Source organism: Leptidea sinapis, chromosome 28, assembly GCF_905404315.1.
Source record: "Leptidea sinapis chromosome 28, ilLepSina1.1, whole genome shotgun sequence".
NCBI classification, from domain to species: Eukaryota; Metazoa; Arthropoda; class Insecta; order Lepidoptera; family Pieridae; genus Leptidea; species Leptidea sinapis.
In genome coordinates, this window is record NC_066292.1 from 12,173,812 (window position 1) to 12,195,178 (window position 21,367).

Sequence of the window (21,367 nt, forward strand, 5' to 3'; positions counted from 1 at the left end):
ATTTCAACGCTCTCAATAAGTTCACATTACGGGAATGTACCATAACTTGTAAGGTGAGCAATTAAGATTAGCTGTTAATCTTGGACAAGCTCGTCTTTTCATTTGCTTTTCTTTCTTTATTTTGTTTTCTTTAATATCTATACGTATAATAAAAACGTCGTATACGATATTATCTTAACTTTTTCAAAACTATTCTTGTTAGTTCGTACGTTAGTTCATACGTTTGTCCGTTGCTTTTGCGTATGCTAATCTCCAAAACGGCTAAAGCCATTTGAAGATTTTTGCTGGGTTTTTATGGAAAGCTCTCAGTAACATAGATTTTACTTCATTCTGATTGGTTCACGATCAAAACAAAATTGAAATTTTGTATCAATTATACGAATACAAAGCTGCGGGTAGTTTCTAGTATTTCCTATCCTTCTTGGGTTTAATAAATTCCGTTGAAGTTCGTGTCCTTTGAAAAGGCGGCTCCTTTTTTGATGTATATGTAGTGATATTATGTTATATGGTGTTTCCTTCTTTTCGTGACTGAATCTAAATCTGGGAAACCGAGCGGAGCCCCCTACTATATAGTTCCTTATTTAGTCTTGTCACTGTTGACCAGTTATTATTGATCTCATAAATACTCTAATGTGGTATTTGTTTAAAAAGAAAGTCCTCACTTATTAAATATATCAAAGACTGAAAGACGATGGAAGTGTTTGAGAAGGAAGTGTTTTGCATTTCTTTGTCCCTCGCCCTCTCTCAGATTTAAGGGCCCAGTTATATAGTTAAATGTTAATTATGTTTATTACTCGACACCCCACAGAACGGTGTAGGTCTTAAAGGAGGTTTTTTCGGTTCTTTGCTTAGCCAGTGAATAAGCTGTTTCATTGCAGGCTTGTTTTCCGTCAAGATTATTATTATAATTGTGATGGTAGTTTATAAATCAGCAAATCTAAGGTGCCCTCTGGATGTACTTAGTAGTACGCCCTAATAATTAGCACCGTCTGCGAGGGTCGGAAATTATAACAAATTTTTAAAGAAGCTTACCTTTGCTTGACTAGAGTTATAATTTTATCTAAATCACGTCCTCAGGGCATCCTTTAAGAGGCGTAGAATCCTGAGGAGTTTCAAGTAGAGTAGGTCCTCTGACTTGACTGTGAGGGCTTGAGGTACCCCGATCTCACGGTGGCGTACACTCCAGTAGGAAGTAAAAAGGGTCTTCATATGCCTCTTGACAGAATCTGAATTTTTGTATTATTGGAATGTCCGTGGTACAGCGTAGTGGGCAGGCACCTTTAAGAAGCCTCCGCTTAAACTCATTTTGAACTAGATCAGTTTTATTTTATGATCAAATTACAAGCTATTATAATTTAGTAATCAGATCAAATCAATCCTCAACACAAGTACCGTTTTTGTTATTAATATTGAGTTATAATTTGAACATAAACCTAATAGCTGTTGCTATACGAATTTAATTTTATGTAGCTGAATCATATTTATGGCGTTTGGTATTAATTAAATTATGTGTTTGAAAATTAAGAAAACAAGATTGCAATCAGATTGTAGGGTTATCTCTTAATATGTTTTATTATTTTAACCGACTTCAAAAAAGAAAGAGATTCTCAAATCGTCGGTAAGTTTTTTTTATATTCACTCAGAATTTTTAACTGGGTGAACAGATTTTGATGAATATTTTTTATTTGAAAGCTGGTGCTTTCCGTTTGGTTCCATTGCAATTGTTTAAAAAACGCAGCTTGAAAAGTTGCATGTTAATGTTTTTAAACATGGTTCGGAGGGCACAAAAAATTTGAGCATTGGCATTTGAGATCGATAGTGGTGTGAACGATTTTTTGGTACTGGCGAGTATTTTAGTCACGTTATCACTCACTCCACTAGATTACTAGCCTAAGTCCAAACCAGACTTAAATGTACCTAGATCCGGTTAATTTCCCAAGCTAAAGACCCAAGTCAAGACTAATAGGTAGAGATGACGGTAGTGACAGTTCGATTCAGTTTGCTTTAATTCAATTATCTCACCAAGATGTGGTTTGAATACCAACGTTATTTTACCGCTAATAAAATGAATTAATATACTGAAATTAATGTTTAAAAAATTTAATAAAAAATCAACTGACTCCAAAAACGTTATTCCAAAACAATAGATATAGTATGCACTAAGAAGCATAAAAATAATAGCGTATTTTTATACATTCGTATTAATTAATCTAATTCTAATTACGATTACAGTTATTTTTGGAGACTACTGAAGGTTCGAAGACGCTCATTAGATTTCTTTCGTATTCCAAAAGTATAATTATAGCACCATTAACCCACGTTTGTCTTCTATTAGACAAAAACACTTATTAACTTAATCTCAACGAAGTCACGAAGTATTACCTCTAAATCTGAACTAAAGATGAAATTGTTTGTTAGACGATAAACATGTCAGATTTTCTAATAAAAACATAATATTTGTTACGCTGTAATCAAATCTTTATGTTTATATTTTTTTATCTAAATCACCACAAACCATTTTTAATGAAGGCTCACATGCAAAACGTGACCATAAAAACTATTTTAAAATGAGATTTAAAATAATTGCGTGCTCTCTGAATAATATTCGAATAATAACAAGCATTTATTTAATTTTGTGAATAATTATATTATTCGATTGTTTAATTTTGGTGAAGATTTAATAATATATGAACAGAATGCACGTGTTTGCAATTTTGCCATGACTAACTATTAGTTGTCGTCAAAAATGATTTATTTATTTATTGAAAAGACCAACAGCATAAATATTACAAAATAGTCTTAAAAATTAGTGTACATATAATAGCCAATTACAGGTCTCTCTATATAAACAAAAATCAACTAATGAGTTTTCAACTTAAATAACTTTAACTTATAAACAAAAAAATCGACTTAAATGAATTTCAACTTAATTTACTTTAACATAATAATATGTATAGTTTAAACATTAAAAGAATAATATTATGCGTATGAATGTGAATTTAATATTTATATCTATTATTATATTATGTTATAATCGATTATAGTGTTTATTTTATGTTTGGATGTGTATGTGTGCGTGTAGTTTGTGTTTGTGTATATGTGCGTGTGTTAATGTACCTATTTGTTCGTTTTATATTGCTCCAGTAACATTTTTTGTATCTAGTGTATTCATTAATATTTTAATAATTTCTGTTTTGAAGCTATTTTTACTGCGATTATGAATGTCGACATTCGAAAAAACTTCGTTGTAATGCTTACAAATTCTGTTAATGGGAGAATTTTTACCATAGTTCGTAGTGTAAAATGATAATGAAAAAAGAGGCGTATTTCTCTTTCGTTTTAGTGGTACATTGAAGTTAATACTAGCAAGTAATGTTGGGGAGTCCAGAAGATTAGTTATTATATTAAATAAGAACATTGTATCTAATAACGTTCGTCTGTCTACTAGTGAAATTATATTATGATGCATGCAGCCATCTTTGTAGTTGGAAAAAATTTTATGACGAAAGTTAAGGTGCCTTATAAATTTAGCTTGAATCTTTTCAAGTTTTTCAATATATGTTATATAATGGGGCGACCAGATATAACTTGCGTACTCTAAGACACTACGCACGTATGCATAGTAAACAGATTTAATACATGCAAGGTCATTAAAAGGTTTGCAGGTACGTATCACAAAACCTAAGCTCTTGAACGCTTTATTCGCAACGTAATCAATATGCTCAGACATAGTTAGCTTGCTGTCAAAAATAACACCTAAATCCCTAACAATACCTACTTTATTAATAGAATGTCGACATTCGAAAAAACTTCGTTGTAATGCTTACAAATTCTGTTAATGGGAGAATTTTTACCATAGTTCGTAGTGTAAAATGATAATGAAAAAAGAGGCGTATTTCTCGTTCGTTTTAGTGGTACATTGAAGTTAATACTAGCAAGTAATGTTGGGGAGTCCAGAAGATTAGTTATTATATTAAATAAGAACATTGTATCTAATAACGTTCGTCTGTCTACTAGTGAAATTATATTATGATGCATGCAGCCATCTTTGTAGTTGGAAAAAATTTTATGACGAAAGTTAAGGTGCCTTATAAATTTAGCTTGAATCTTTTCAAGTTTTTCAATATATGTTATATAATGGGGCGACCAGATACAACTTGCGTACTCTAAGACACTACGCACGTATGCATAGTAAACAGATTTAATACATGCAAGGTCATTAAAAGGTTTGCAGGTACGTATCACAAAACCTAAGCTCTTGAACGCTTTATTCGCAACGTAATCAATATGCTCAGACATAGTTAGCTTGCTGTCAAAAATAACACCTAAATCCCTAACAATACCTACTTTATTAATAGGAATTCCATTTAGCGAGTATGTAAATTGTATCTTATTAACCTTACGACTAAACGATATCTGTTGACATTTAGGTGCATTAACTGAAATAAAATAGTTTTTATAATACTCAGATAGATTATTAAGAGTAATTTGTAATTCAATGCAGTCATTATGATTGTGTACTTTGTAAAATATTTTTTATCATCTGCGTATAAAAGATGGTTGCATTGTTTAAAATATCTGTATATATCATAAATATATGCGTTGTAAAGCAATGGTCCCAGGTGAGATCCCTGTGGAATACCTGATGGAATTTTCACAAAATCCGATCTGTACCCACCTACTATCACTGCCTGAGATCGATTAGACAGGTATGATTTAATCCATCTTAACAGATCCCCATGTATACCTAGACTTTCTTATTTGGCTAGCAAGATGATGTGGTCTACGCGATCGAAGGCTTTTTCGAAATCAGTGTAAACCACATCAACTTGACCACCATTTTCCATATTTTTAAGGACAAACTGTATAAATTCAGCTTAGTTCGTCAGGGTTGACTTATGTTTAAGAAAACCGTGCTGTGAATGACTTACTCCATTCATAACTGTGGGATAAATTTGATCGTAGACAAGTTTTTCAAATATTTTACTAAATGTATTAAGCATTGAGATAGGTCTATAATTATCAATTTTGGATTTCGAATTTTTTTTATGAATAGGTATGACATTAGCCTCTTTCCATTTAGATGGAAATATGCCCTCTGATAAAGATCTGTCATAAATATATTTGAGAGGTTTAACTAACGCTCTGGCACAATTATGAATAAAGATAGGAGGTATATTATCGGGTCCGCTGGATTTATTAATATTAATCGTTTTGAGTAATCGTAATAATTTATTTTTACAGACGCCAGCCTTACCAATTGCATATGCGTCATTACATTTGGGTAATTGAAGACTGTCAAGGTTATAGTTTGAGGCGGGTTCGACAAAAACACTTTTAAAAAAAGTATTAAAACCATTACATATATCCGGGCCGTTGTTAAAGACTTGGGTGTTCAATGATAATGTCTTCGGGTAATTAGATTTTCGTCTCATGAGTTTCACGTAACGCCGTAACGTTGTTTTTAGGACAAGTTTTAATATTTTTTTGAATTTTAGTTATAAATTTGTTATAAAGTTCACATTCTAAATTTTTCGATCTAGCTCGAAGTAAAGAAAACTCAATATAGTCTAGTGGATTGTTAAATCTTTTCCATTTAGCATGCATTTTAGATTTTTCTCTGATAATTTTATTGAGTGTATTATTGTACCAAATGGGATATAGTGATTGTTCTTATTTATTTTATATTTAGGTACCATCAGGCTGATGCATGTATAAATTTCATCATAAAAATATTTTAATGCGCAATCTACCGTGTCACATGATTCAAAAAGATTATGCCAATTAAGATTGTTTAGGTAACCTATAATTTTATCATAACTACATTTTTTAAAATTATACTTCTCTATTGAATTTTCTTCCATGAAATTAAGTGATATATTTGAAGCATCAATTATTAGACATGGATGCGCTGAATCCTCACTGACTAATGAGATCAACGAACGAGTGGTGGAGGCAGAAAAGTTACTAAATACAAGATCTAAATTATTATTATATGAATTTTTAATAAAGTTTCCTTGTTCTAAAACTAATAAATTAAATTCATCTAGTAATAATTGCCCTGCATTTTGAATTTCTACAGAACCCTTCTTAGTAAAAATTGGCCCTAGACAGTTATCCTAATTAATATACGGCAAGTTGAAATCACCTACAATCAAAAAATTATCATTTTTATGTGAATTCATGACATATGTGATACTGGAAGTAACATTTTCTAAAGTATGAGGTAAGTTATTATTAGGTGGCGCATATATTACTGCGATATGTAAGTTCGCACCAACTGAAGTATTGAATGAACTAGCCGGAATAGTAACCCATATCATTTCGGTTGGTTGCACTACATTGTTGTTAGTCAAAAGAAATGCCCCTAGCTCACTGCGTACAAGTATCATAACTCCACCCCCTCTGGATGTATTCGTAAGAGCTAAATCTCTGTCTATTCGAAACACGTCATATCTAGGATCGCAGAATTCACTATCTAAAATCCCGTCGTGTAACCAAGTCTCTGTGATTAACACTAAGTCAAAATTATGTTTATTTAATTCCCTGTAAAATTCTAAAGTCTTTGTACGTAGGCCCCTAATATTTTGGTAAAAAATAACTAACGATTTATGAGTCATTATAAATAATTTTTTTTACACAATTTGTAATTTTGAACTAAAGTTCAAAATTACAAATTGTGTAAAAAAGATGCAACGAAAAATACAAATAAAAATTACTAGTGTTAGACGCCATTAAATTAATACAGCTATCAAAATTTATAGTAAGTAAGTGTAATAATAAATCAAAAAAAAGTGTAATAATAAAACAAAAACATAATGCGTTATTAAATCGTATGAACAGAGTGCTATATAGCTTTAGCATGATCATTACATTATCTATCAGACATAATCGACAGTAAAAGCATAATAATGTTAAATATTGTATTATGTAATATTTTGTATAAAGTATAATAATTGTGGTAGCAGTATAGTGATAAATAAATTTTGTTGTGTTTGAGTTCCTTGTTACTTGGTGATTATTATAATATGTATTGTTAATATACGAGTAAAAATAGTGTGAATATATATATACATGATAATATGACTGGGTGATTGCGTTGGTGTGTAATGCATGTATACAATAGTTAACTGTAATTATCGCAAAAGTAAATATGCAGATCTGTACGGAAAGTGATGGACAACAAATCACTTTATTTTTGAGAGATCTACCTCTTTGTTTATAGGTATTTTCGGAGATTTGTCGTCCCTTCGCACAAAAATTTGGCAATTTCGAATCCATATATACTTGTATGATTTTGATTTTGTAAGCTCTCGACACTTATAAAACAGACTTTTATTTTCAAGCGTGAGGTGTTCATTGACAAATACGCGCTGGTCGCCCTGTAGTCCCATGTGTTTACGAGTAATACCGCGACAGCGCCGTACGCCCGCTAAAATGTTGTCCTTAATAGCACGGTTTTTGAACTTGACGATAATAGTGCGCGGTACACCGGGCCTCGATTGCTTCGGTTGTATGCGATTTACAAATTCTATATCCTGTGTGGTTAGGGTGACGTCGATAGACTTGGCTAACTGGATAATTAAGCTATTGAGCTGTTCGTTATTGTGTTCTGGAACTCCGATTATTTCTAGATTTAATAGTCTGTCCCACTGTTCTTTATTCTGTATTTGCGCGCTGAGACGAGCGCACTCAGTTTTCAAAATAGTTATATCCTTTTCCTGTTGGCTAATAAGCTCAGACTGTTTTTCTAGGACGGATACTCGAGAGTCCAGTTTGTCCTGACGATCAGCGGCAAAGCAGGCTCCGGACTCGATCTCATTTAATCTAGTCTTAATATCTTTAAGTGAATCTGTCACTTCCGTTTTAAGTAACACGAAGTCAGATGAGAATTGTTCCATTTTTTTTGATATAACGGATTCGACTGAGGACTTTATGATATCAGAGATGGAGTCCATTAGATCTTTTTGGTATTTTAACATGGTAGTTTCACAGTGACATCCGATATCATGCTGTTTTCTTTTACGTAGGTTAACGTTACTTATGTCCATGTTGTGGCGAGCAATGTCAGGGTCCGACCCGTATCTGGATGGCGGTGTACGTTCCATTGTAGCCAAATAAGAAAACTACTCCGACCGTTTGAGAACGCAATACGTTAAAAACCCAACTCAGTGTAGGTAATAGATACACGGTACACACACAATAGCGTGCACACCTTATCACTGATGATGAGTTGAAGTAAGCACCACGTTTATCTTGTTCACTCACCCACGAACGCGTTACTATCAAGTGCGACTGCGATAGACACTTTGTTATCACGCAACACTGGTCACTATAATCTTTGTGTTAAGTTGATAATCCCTTGAGCTAACTTGTAATTAAATTGAAATAATATTAAAACAGAACGGCGCGCACGATCGACCTGAACGAGGCACACGCCGATGATATTTATGTACAGAAGGCGTTATTTTTGCCCGGAAATTATCTGCATGCATATTAAGTCTGAAGACGAAGGTTTTCAACCAACCTAAACGTGGTCGGTAACTATGCGCCTAACGTGGAAGCTCACGGTCACTCAGAGGGCAATGAAGAGGGCTCGGAGTTTCACTGCGAGATCGAATCAGATATGGGGACAACCAAAGTCACTGTTACATAGCCCAAATGATTGTGAAACTGAAGTGGCAATGGGCAGGTTCGACGGACAGATGGTCGGTGAGGCAAAAATGTCTTCAAATGGCAACCACGTACCGGAAGACGCAGTGTTGGTAGGCACACCCCCACAAGATGGACCGACGATCTGGTCAAGATCACCGGAATACGTTGGATGAGGGCAGCACAGGACCGATCTTCATGGAGATCTTGGAGGAGATATATAAGCACTTGCGCTTAAAATATCTTTCATGTACACAGAGATTGAATAGTTATAGTGAAATATCCTAAATTTACAGAAGAAATAAACGAAACTCGAGAACATGATACTGAGCGATCATATTTCAATAAAAAAATAACATTAAAATATTAATTGACTATATATTTATTATTACTATTAGCTACATAAGCTAAACCGAAAGCTAAGTAATTAATTACGCAACGCATAGTCACCGCATAGTACGCAAGGATTACATGATGATCACGGGGTGCGGAAGGACGAAGTGGGAAGGCGGACGTAGGACCTGTTGGCGCTTGCGCTCAATTAACGAAAGTGTCGCGCACTCAGTATGCGTATACGTTGTTTATTTTCGAATTTGTTCAAAAATTAACTACCTTATTTTATTAAATAATTATTACGCGAATCTGGCACCAAATACTCTCACTTATAATAATACCGTTAATGTCTCACCAGTCATATTACATTAACGTACAACCGTATTTATTTAAATTGTATGCAGTGTAAAATGCAAATTCAAAGTATCGTCATTTGTAATTGCCCCTCTGGGAGTTTGCCGGAACTCTTCGGAGATGCGGATTAATTTTTATTTGTAACTAGTTGACCCGACAGACGTTGTTCTGTAAGTTATAAATAAAATGATGTTTTTATATGACTTTGTCAATAATATATCAAAACATCAAAAACTACTACTTACTTCGTAAAATATGCACCCTGCTCTCGTAATGAAATTGTTTCACAGCTGAACTGCCAAACCTTTCTCGGACGACGGGGGACACATCACAGGAAAAACAAAATTGTTGTTTTTATTTAATTCCGAACACTTTCATATTTAATTTACCTTTTAAACCTTCCTTGGACTTCCACAAATAATTCAAGACCAAAATTAGCCAAATCGGTCCAGCTGTTCTCGAGTTTTAGCGAAACTAACGAACAGCAATTCATTTTCATAAATATAGATACAGAATATAGATATATAGATTAGTCGACTTAACTTCCAATTACGGTATTCGTGGTTTCTTGAAAATAGTTTGAATAACGTTTATTAAGTTAAGTTAATCATCTGAGTGACGTACATACCACCCACTTCTTCATATATAAAACAAAAATATTTTTGTATCCATAAATATTAGTCAAATTAGATGTTTTGTACGAAGTGATTGAGATAAAAGACAGCTGCGCGGGTATGCTTAATTTTCGAAAATTTTGTAATAGTTTAAAAGTTATCGGCAGCATTACTATATTACGTATTAAAACTTGAACATTGTCTGTATTATTTACAGAAATAAAAAATTATTTCGATAGAAACAAAACGTATAAGCCTAGATTATATTCTGCTCAAGCGATTAAAATCAAAATATTTTGATACGATTTAGTAGGTGAAGAGAGAATACGTAATGAATTCGCCAACTGGCTGCATCTCTATCGCGTATGTTGAACGCCGAGATAGCACTACGATCCCTAAACATCCCACTGTTTAGTATGTAATAAAAAAAATCGGGGACTACTTTTTCAACTAGTTGTCTAAAGTGCGCCTAACTTGCGAGAAAATACCCTAGATTCAACTATTGCAACTTGTAAGCTCAGCGCCTATTGGTCGATTTTGCACACAGGCTTTGAATATCATCGCACCACAGCCAATACGTATTGCGGGTATAAAATGAATTAATGAGTGATTTATATAAATACGCTAAGCTGACCCAGCAAACGTTGTATTGCCATATAAAGTAATAAAATGAAATTCAATAATAGACCTACCAAATATATCGTTCATAAAATTTATCGTACTACAATAATCATTATATTCGATTGACAACTTGCAACTCTATTGCGTATCTGTGGATGGAATAGATTAATAATAAAATCGCGATACAAAAATATGTATTGATCGTAGACGGGTGAAAATTGTATGTATTTTTAATGCTGAATCATAATAAAATAAAAATAAAAAAATTTGACAAAAAATTTTCATTTAGGAGTTTAAAAAATTGATGGTGGCCGATTCTCAGACCTTCACGACATACACACAAATTTTCAAACAAATTGGTTTAGCTGTTTCGGATAAGTCGAACACCGGGACACGAGAATTATCTTATATATATAAGATTACAAGAACTAATGCGCTCTTTTGTAATTATTATTATGAATAAGTTGAACTAATATTTTTTTAAGGTCCCCATCAAAATTTGTTTAATTTAATAATTAAAATATCATATTGCAAGGAAAATTTTACAAATAATTTTAACAACTTTATTTTATGACTTCAAAAACAAATTATTTTTGTTCCTGTGTATTATACAAGTGTATACCGCGATGCAACCTCGTCATACATCTCATGTAATAACAATATATTTGCCTATTCTTAATCTTTATTCTTGTATTTAAGATATTCAGTATTTACCTCGCCTCTATCCGCAGTCCTTGAAAGATTACTCAATATTTCGTGAGAAACCACCAAGTAAACATTGCAACACGTTGCGTTCGAGATGTGGTCGCTGTTATATAAGTGATTGTTAACTTACGACGACCATAACTAGCTAAATTATTTCAACAAATCAACGTTAGCTAGAGTTAACGTCTCGCTTTGATTCAAATTCAAATTATTTTTTTTTTTATTTTAAATCACTCATTAAACGTCAAAATTATCACCCATTGGAAAAAGTATGCATCAGAACTGAGAAGAACGGGCGCATGAAACTCAGCGGATTTTTTTTTTCATAAAAATGAATGAATGAAATAAATGAATGAATGAATGAAAAATGTTTATTTGAAACGCATAGTACACATTTAAAATTTGTACGATTATTGTCATTTTTGTTTTTTTTTTAAGTTTGTTACCTCATAACTTTCGACTGGGTGAACTGAATTTGATAATACTTTTTTTTATTTGAGATGAGAAAACCATAAAAGTCTTAAATTTCCTATACGTACGTATATCAAAGTGGTTGTTTACGAATAACTCAATATCGCGCTAACCGATTTCGATGATTCCTTTGTTATTGGAAAGGATATACTTCAAAAATAGTTTGGTGAGAGTTTGATTAGGTTCTGTTAACGGAAACCATGACAAAGTAACGTAACTCTTCAATTCTTAGGAGCAAATAAACGATACTCTTTTTTTATGCTATCCGGATATTTAAGTCATCTCCCATAACATAGTTATGGTCAAGTAATTGTTGTAGTCGAATATGATGATCAATGGGACTCCTTAACGACTTACAGTAACGGTGCGATGTATTTGAACAGAATTTCTGTCTGTAATTAAATTGCAAAGCGCTTACGTTCATTGCTGCATTGAAGAATTTAGTATATCTACAAATATTTAGACAAATTGTTAGATAGTGTACTTCAAATTCACTAAAAATAAAAATAAAATATAAAAAAAAACTACTTAAAAAACACTATTTCAAAACAATAGATCTAATATGCACTAAAAAGTTTAAAAATAATTGCGTTTTTTATACAATGTAATTAATTAATCTAATTCTAGTTACGATTATTGTAATTTTTAGAGTCAGTGTCATCCAAGATAGCTTTGTAACTACATACTCGTACATAGTTGTAGGTGAGATGTACTTGAGTCGCGAGGAGGTCAGAGGCGAGAGTGGGTTGCGGCGTAAGGACCAAGACTCCATGAAATAGTGTTTTTGAAGTCGGTTGTTTTATTGTTTTTTTTTTTTGTATCGCGATTTTAATATTAATCTATTCCATCCACAGATACGCAATAGAGTTGCAAGTTGTCAATCGAATATAATGATTATTGTAGTACGATAAATTTTATGTACGATATATTTGTTACGTCTGAGCGTCGGTCGTCATCTATTTTTATTCCCCGAAAATTTTAATAATTGAATTTTTTATTTCTTTATTCCTTTATATAGCAATACAACGTTCGCTGGGTCAGCTAGTATTGATTATGAAAAATTTTCACGTCCGTTGAAAATATTTTATGTTATTTTTAGCTGCGAGAATATTAAAACATAAAAGTTTGTTTCTGCGAAAATATACTTAGTATTTTTTATGACAGTAAGGGAAGAGCCGAGCAGGACGTTATTGCCGATGGTAATTGATACGTCCTGCCTATAATAATGCAGTGCCGCTCAGGATTCAGATTTGAAAAACCCAAAGTTCTGAGCGGCACCACTTTTGCGTTCGTCACTTTGAGACTAATTTCACTAGCTACGGCGCCCTTCAGAGCGAAACACAATGCCGTGAAGCAGTAATGCTAACACATTACTGTTTCACGGCAGAAATTGGCGCCGTTGTGGTACCCATAATCTAGCCGGCATCCTGTGGAAAGGAGCCTTCCTCTGGTAAGTAGTGTAACCATATTCTGAATAAATGCAAGATAAAATGGATAAGTTGAAATGAAAACTATGATACGTGTATCCAGAAAAAGTCTTTGATACACGTGATTAACTGATAATAATATGTCGGTCTCAGTGAGTCTCACATCTTTGTGACGTTTGGTGTCGCGATACTTGGCCTATTTCATACAGTGGCTTTCAAAATTTTAAATAGTCAACCTCGCAGCGAAAATGCTAACATGAATTTGTGGAAAAAATGTAAGCGTTTTATGCCAAAAGCGTCGCGTACAGCTTTTATTAAAAATACTTCTATAGAAAAGCTGATTGTATTCGAATTTATAATGTTAACATTTTTTTTGGAATGTAATATTATTAAAAATTAATGTATTACATAGTCGATATAGAAATTATAGATAAAATTATTGATGAACACTGGTTCATCCCACATCCTGTGCTTCCCGACTGGGGTGGTGATGTTCAAATTATGGTTACCATAACGTCGCCTATTTCTAACGTGAAACAATGTGTAAACATTATTGTGTTTCGGTCTGAAGGGCGCCGTTGCCAGTGAAATTACTAGGCAAATGAGACTTAACATCTTATATCTCAAGGTGACGAGCGCAATTGTAGTGCCGCTCAGAATCTTTGAGGTTTTTCAAGAATCCTGAGCAGCACTGCATTGTAATGGGCATGGCGTATCAATTATCATCAGCAGAACGTCCTGCATATCTCGTCCCTTATTTTCATTAAAATAATCCCTCGCCATAGAACTGAGAAAAATAAACACACTTCTAGTTTGAAAAATTTAATCTTAGTCTATAGAACCCTCACCCCGTTGCTCAAAAGTATTCATATATATTACGTATTCTTACGAAAGTAACAAGAACCCAAAACAATATTTTGAAAACCAATAATTTTAATGATTTTAATAATATAGACTTTGTATCGGCAGGTCACAGGAGACGAACAACAATAATAAGTACAACAACAGAATCAATAAACTCAACGATTATTAATGATAATGAAAGTTCACTATACACTACTTACTAGTATAGCAGCACATACTCGTATCTTAACCTGCCTAAACCATTACGGCTAGATGCAAAAGAAGATTATGCAGGCAATGTAAATAGCTAATACATTTGAAGATAAGTTTGCTGTTGAAATACGATACAATATGAGACAGAGAACAATTAGATATTTATGTTTCGGTTCGCTACTGACAATTAACATTTTAGTTAATTATTTAGCAACGCGATAACGCTCATCATATCACGTTGCTATTCACAATTATCTTAATCAGGCCTTTCAAGACTCCTGAGTATCACGTCATTCTTGCGGACAGGGCGTAAGATTTACGAGAGTAAGTTTCTTTTTGAGATGAAATAAAAAGTTAAAAAGTAATGAATCCAATCATAGCAATATATACAATTCAGCGAAATTCGAGTGAACCGATTTGAAACCCGACTTCGAAAAAATACAAAACAATCTCCATGAACATTCTCGAACAAGCTTCAATGATTACTTTGAAAACTGATAATTCTTGTTCATTTCTATTTAATTCCACCGATAGCAATTTGGTTGAGTAGAAGATTAAAATTAGATTTTATGTAAGCCAGTGTAATTGGCTATGCTTGCACGAGATTTGGTAGCCGGCCCAGTATTTTTTGACTAAGAACGGCTCTGTGAATATTTTTTGGTTGTATTTGAGAACTTCAGTACGCATAGATTTATTTTTATCGTATTCAATATTGTTTATGAATTACATTTGTATCATCATTCCATACTAGAATTTTTAAGTACCTTCTAAATTTAAATACGTAATAATATTTTATGTATCCGCCAAATTATATAATATAAGTGTTTTAATCCCGGTCGTATTGTTGTAATGTTCATAAAAATCTGAAACTTATTTGAGTGTGTGTGTGATCTGTGATCGCGCGGTATGCCTCAGATCGGCGTGATTTTGGCGCTCGCGCAGCATTCTGTCAATGCGTGTTATTTTACGTGTATTAATTATAGATTGCTTATAATTAGGATGATTTGAGTTAACGTATCTGAAAGCTATTGAAGCAAACTATAAGACCAAAATAAGGATCAGAAATTGGTGAGAGAATAGAGTGCCGTACGGCACTCTAGTTATGGTTTATCTGAAATATCTAGTGTCCTGGGGCACTGGCAATTTCAGAAGGCAAGTTATAATTATTATTGCATTTCTTGTAGTTTTGTATACATAAACGGTTTTTAAAATAAGAAAACTTTTTAATTATTTTTTTTCTTTATAATGTTAGCCTACACAAACGCAATTATCTTTTCCTTTGGAATATTCATTTATCTAAAAAATATAAATCGTGTGATTTGTATTAAGAGTATTTAGAAATCGTACAAAAAACAGTTTTCACGCTTAAGTTAGTCAATGTGGTATTAGTAAACAGAGAAATAAGAAGATAAACATGTGAAAATCTTGTACAATGTCCAATAAAGATCGTAGAATCAAGAGAATTGTCAATCGAATGTAATAGAATCGAATAAAGTCTTCTATTTTCTAGGACTGGGCGTTACACATACGATTCGCAACGTCGGCAGATGGCGGCTACTACGAATGTCAGGTGCCAACACATCCTCCGACAAGCATTTTCTTTAAACTAGTTTTAGTTGGTAAGTTGAATATCGTGTAATCTAGTATTACTGGCCATTACTATCGTCTCTGAACAACTCTAGGAGAATGTGCTTTCGTAAGAGATTAAGATACTTCTTAAAAATAATTGTTAATCTTAACTATTTTTGATCCAACAATATAGTATCCGACTAGTGTTTCTTTTTTTATGAAAATAAGGGACGAGACGATCAGGATATTCAGCTGATGGGAATTGACACGCCCTGCCCATTACAATGGAGTGCCGCTCAGGATTTTTGAAAAACCCTAAAAATTCTGAGTGGCACTACAATTGCGCTCGTCACCTTTAGACATAAGATGTAAGTCTCATTTGCCCAGTAATTTCACCAGCTACCGCGCCTTTAACCTTTAAACTTATAATATGTTATTTAAGTTTATGTATTGTATGTCTCTCTCTCATTAGTAACCTGTTCGTATATTCAATTATTAAGTATAGACAAAAGACGAAATTCAACACTAAAATTAACATTGGTTTTTCGCAATCATTTGGTCTATGTCGATGTCTTTGGTTCGCCTACATTGTTGTTTATTTGGTATGATATACTCATCAATAATAAAACATACTCGATGTTGTGTCTCCTGAAAAACCTTTTTTCCTTCTGTTATAAATTTGCGGAAGTTGTAATAGCTCTCTTCTTTTGACAGCTGCCTATGCAGAAATCGTTGGTGAATCAGAGAAGATAATTCACGAGGGTTCCATGCTGAAATTAGGGTGTGTTGTGAAGAGATCAACGGAACCACCCTCGTATGTCTTCTGGTACTTCGAGAACAGAATGATCAACTATGATTTTAGTAAGTTCTATTATTAGTATAAAAATGTTTTCATTACTTAATTTAAAATTAGTCCATAATAGCATTACTTTCTTTATACAGATAACATTAACACTTTCATTCAAATTAACACCTTATTTCGTGGCAGTAATGTTCAAAGTCTATTGCATACGCTCATTAGAACTACAAAGCAAGAATACTTTGTTTAAGAAATTTAAATGTAATTTTTGCCATTTGTAATATATAAATTACTAATATGAATATGAATGCAATTTTCTTAACAGTTAAAAATTGATAAATGAATTTGTAATAAAATAAACTTATAACTTATTTATTTAAATGTTGACGTAGTATCAAGGACGTGCATATCATATAGGCAATAATTAGGCAGTGCCTATCTTGTTATGAAGCTAAATAAATATAGCACTAATATTAAAGTTAACTTATTACTTACGATGGGCAGTCTACAGATTGCATAACCGATGCAAACATACAACGTTTCATACAACTTATGTCGTACTGTCTGTTTCTAGAAAACCAATGCACGCCCCTGAGTTGTATATAATACTTTCTCTTACATCTTTTCAATTTCATTAAAAATATAAATCGTAAATATTACAATGCCACAACATTTGTTTCCTTCTAGATGGTGTGAGCGTCCATAACGGAAGACATACCAGTGAACTGATGATAGACACAGCAGAACCTCGTCATGCTGGTAACTACACCTGTGTACCAGCCAACGCTAAGGCGGCTTCAGTTACTGTCCATGTTATACAAAGTAAGTCTAAAATAAGTACAGATTACCGTTATTATGTTACATCACTAATTTCGCAAAATCGGCAATATTTAGTTATTCCAACAATTCGTATTTGACATGGTATATTGCATATAATAGAGGTTAAAGTAATGAATATGGCATGGCAGCAATATATAGATAATAATCGTAAATTTTGATTAAATAAATATGTCAAATTAAAAAAAAAACGAATTTCAATTTTTCAGTACAAATCGGTAATTACATACTATAACCCCTAATATAATTAATAAAATACACCAATTGGATTTAGTGTTGTAATACATTGTAAAATTTAGAAGAATTTCAAGGTTGATAACAATAAGTTGTTAATTAATTTGGATTAGATATCTAATGAAAACATCATGAAATTATTTTATTCAGTACTGTTGTTCTACACCTTCATCCTATATATATAAAAGAAAGTCGTGTTCGTTACACCATTTATAACTCAAGAACGGCTAGACCATTTTTTCTGTTGTTTGATTTTTGTGTTACTCTTAGTCCGGAATAGGATAATAAGTAATAAAATATAGAAAAAATCAGAAAAAAATATTATTATAAAAACATTTATTTTCTCATACATTTTGTATGGATTGACATTTTGATGACATCTCGAGAATAGAAAGAATTCAATGAAGTTTTTTGTTAGTTTCACGCTACTTGAGTAATAAAATACAACTGACAGTGCACGTCATGTTATTCAAGTTGACTGGTGGGTGCAATGACATAATATAACATTCTATACATAAGATGTATAGAATGTCATTGGGTGAGTGTGTTTGTTTCGAGTTTCTATTAGCTTATTGTGCCATCTTTCCCGACATAGACGTAATGCAACTAGGATTTGAAACATTGCGAATTGGACTGACGAAGAACAAGAAATTGCAGGTAAAAAGCACCGCGTGGGCTCGACGTTGTGTTTCTGAATCACAAGAGCAAAGCGAGGTAGCCAGTAACCTCAGAGATCAACAACTATATAATTTTCGACGCACAAGAAGAAATTTATGAAGTAATGATTTGAATCGAGCAGCGTTTCGATACGATTGCAGTACTGATTACCGCTTGCATATTAGCGTTCACATTGGGTCGATGGACGTTGTTTGCAAGTATTTTCCGGAGAAACGCCAGGATTGTGCTGCCTTAGTGGGAAACTACCGAATCACGACATTTTCTAGCAAACACTCAAAAATACAATGTTGTTTCCAAATGTCCTCATTTGGGGTAGACATTGTCTAAGAACGACGATTTAATTCGATATTCAGGATATAAATTTATTTATATTCTTACACACAATACAGTATAAGAATAACATACCTACTATACTTATTCCTATGTATTATGTATGCAAATTCTAAAAATAAGTGTTTACAAATCAGTAATACGGATTTTGCTTTTGATTTTGTAGATACAAGGACAGATTCACCATCGAATTGGATCATTGCAATCTCTCGAAGATGCACACCATAAATTTTAAGAATTATATTTCATGGGCACCATGGAGGAACAACGACATGAAGAGATGAATACAGCAATGATAATAGCAATTCTTCATGATCTGCAGCAACTACTTCATGAACATTTTGCATGTCGAGTTAGCCCGCAAATCTTTATTATTATTATTATTTCCGATCCGTCTTGCATTCGCCATGACCATTAACAAATCTCAAGGCCAATTCTGGATAGTTTGTGGTCTGATTCTAGAAAATTCATTTCTCATGGTCAATCTATATATATATATATATATATGAGATTTCCACGTATATAGTCACTCATCACGATATCTCTGGAACCATAGGGCGAAGAGACTTGAAATTTGGTAGGAATATTCCTTTCGTCGAGTAGAGGTCAGCTAAGAACGGATTTTACGAACTTCCATCGGCGAGAGTTTTTTTTTAACAGAACAACGTCTGTCGGGTCCGCTAGTCATATTATAAAATATTTGTTTTGTCAATAAACATGTATCCTTATCGTAATCTGTATCATTATTTTTATCTATAATGCTAAAAACATTTTTAAATCACAATCACACGGCAGTAATTCAACAGTTTAAGACATGTATAACTAGAAATTAAAATTAAAAAACCAAACATACCCTTAATAGAGTAATGTGAATACAAAACTTCCCAGAGAACATAATACAATGTTTTAAGCTGTATTTTCTTTTCAGGTGGAACACCAGCTGCGATGCAGCACGGTTAATATCTCCTCAACAACCTCCAACTGTGTTTATTTCGTGAACTATCTAATAATATTGTTATCTCTGCGCACAATTTTCGCAGAAGAACTCAAAAATTAAAAACGCTTGTTAAATAACAAACTGTGCAAACAGTTTTACAGGACTGTATTATTTTAAGAAGAAACTGTATGTTTATAAATAAATAAATAAAATATTCAACTTACAAACTTCACTTTCGAAGACACTTAATGAAGTGTTGCCGGGACTCATTGCACATATTATTAGGAACGAAATATATTATATAATGAGTTTCTTGCTACTTCTTCTTATTAGCTCAACCCTTTCCGAAGTAGCAGTAGATTCAATTAGGAAAACAACTTTCTTTTGACATTCATAAGTGTCATTTCCGTGCCTACATCAATAAAGTGATTTTGATTTGATTTGTATTATTTATCTAATATATAGATTTTGTTCTTGATTTTATAACAAATGAAAGAGGAGAAAGGGTATTCTGTCTAGTTGAAACTAGTTTCTCATATATGATAAGATCTATGATCATATTTTATACGTCTAGATAGACTGTAACAGTTGTGAAAATGTAGAAAAAAGTTGAGGTTGATCGTTAACCTCTATTTTGAGCAATGCACGCACACTAACACAAAGTGACATACAAATTGCGAGTGTAAGACGTAGCTTGTAACGCCCAGTAAAGTAATAAACCTGGCCTGTTTTCATCGGTTGTCTAGTAGCAAGCGACTCTTATCTACATCTAGTACTATATAGGATTATTCCATTGACCATGGCTCATACGAACTTGCGATACAATTTCAACATACGGATAAATAAATATTGTTTTTAAAACGCTCAAACGGGAACTAGTTAACTATTATAGTTCTTTATTTAAATCTCGACCGATGCGATGCGATAATCGCTAGTTTGTACGTGCAATGGTCAGTTAAGACGAACACTCAAAATTTTCGTACCGATTAATGGTAACAAACAAATTATTTATGCATTAGAATTGATCAAACTGTCAATATAAACTTGAAACTTGGACCTTAAATTGAGACAAGTACTTATATTTCATTAAGACATAATATTGTCAACATGAGATGTGTCATAAGTGTCATCTTTTCACATATCTGTCATATTATTTTAATAACAGTAACTCGTAAGTGCCTTTTCATACGTGCCGGTTACCTTGTTGTTCGGTAACATATTAGATTTCCGGTAACATACTAAGCAGCAGCAATAAGAGACAACACATTCAACTACAGGTGAAACCCACTCGTAAGTCGAAACTATTAAAACAAATACACGCAAACCTGCACACGCAAAACATTCACAAAACATGCACCAGCACGTATACATACACACAAATGCACGAGCACGCATTAAAACACACACAAACAGACACACGCATGTACACTCGCACATATTCCCTCTCACATACACACATTAACGCGCTATATGACTACACACACATCGTGAGCGAATGAAAATAACTGTAATGTAACTAGGTGCAAATGAAATCTTGTACGTGTTACATACACGACTATGAGTCTGGTCGCCGGCTATCCGGTAGGAGGCCCGGTCGCTCCGGTTGACCCAGTGAGCACTGTGGTGGGGGGGCAAATGACGCTGCAATATTTGAAAGGTTCTGGGTCAAACTTCACTGGTCAAACTTCACTAGTTCATGTGAATAGACATTTAGGGATTCGCGTAACCTCTTAAAAATGTTCTAAGCAAG

The 21,367-nt window shown here is 33.2% G+C and overlaps 1 protein-coding gene across 1 annotated transcript in view; it reads left to right on the plus strand.

The window, feature by feature from the left end:
* Positions 1-19,976, plus strand: part of LOC126973119 (uncharacterized) — a 610,257-nt gene extending 590,281 nt beyond the window's left edge. The window contains exons 7-8 of the mRNA XM_050820265.1: positions 17,289-17,423; positions 19,609-19,976. Of these exons, the coding sequence (XP_050676222.1) occupies positions 17,289-17,423; positions 19,609-19,640 (167 nt within the window). The 3' untranslated portion in view covers positions 19,641-19,976. The remainder of the gene's footprint in view (positions 1-17,288; positions 17,424-19,608) is intronic.
* The last annotated feature ends 1,391 nt before the right edge of the window (positions 19,977-21,367 follow it).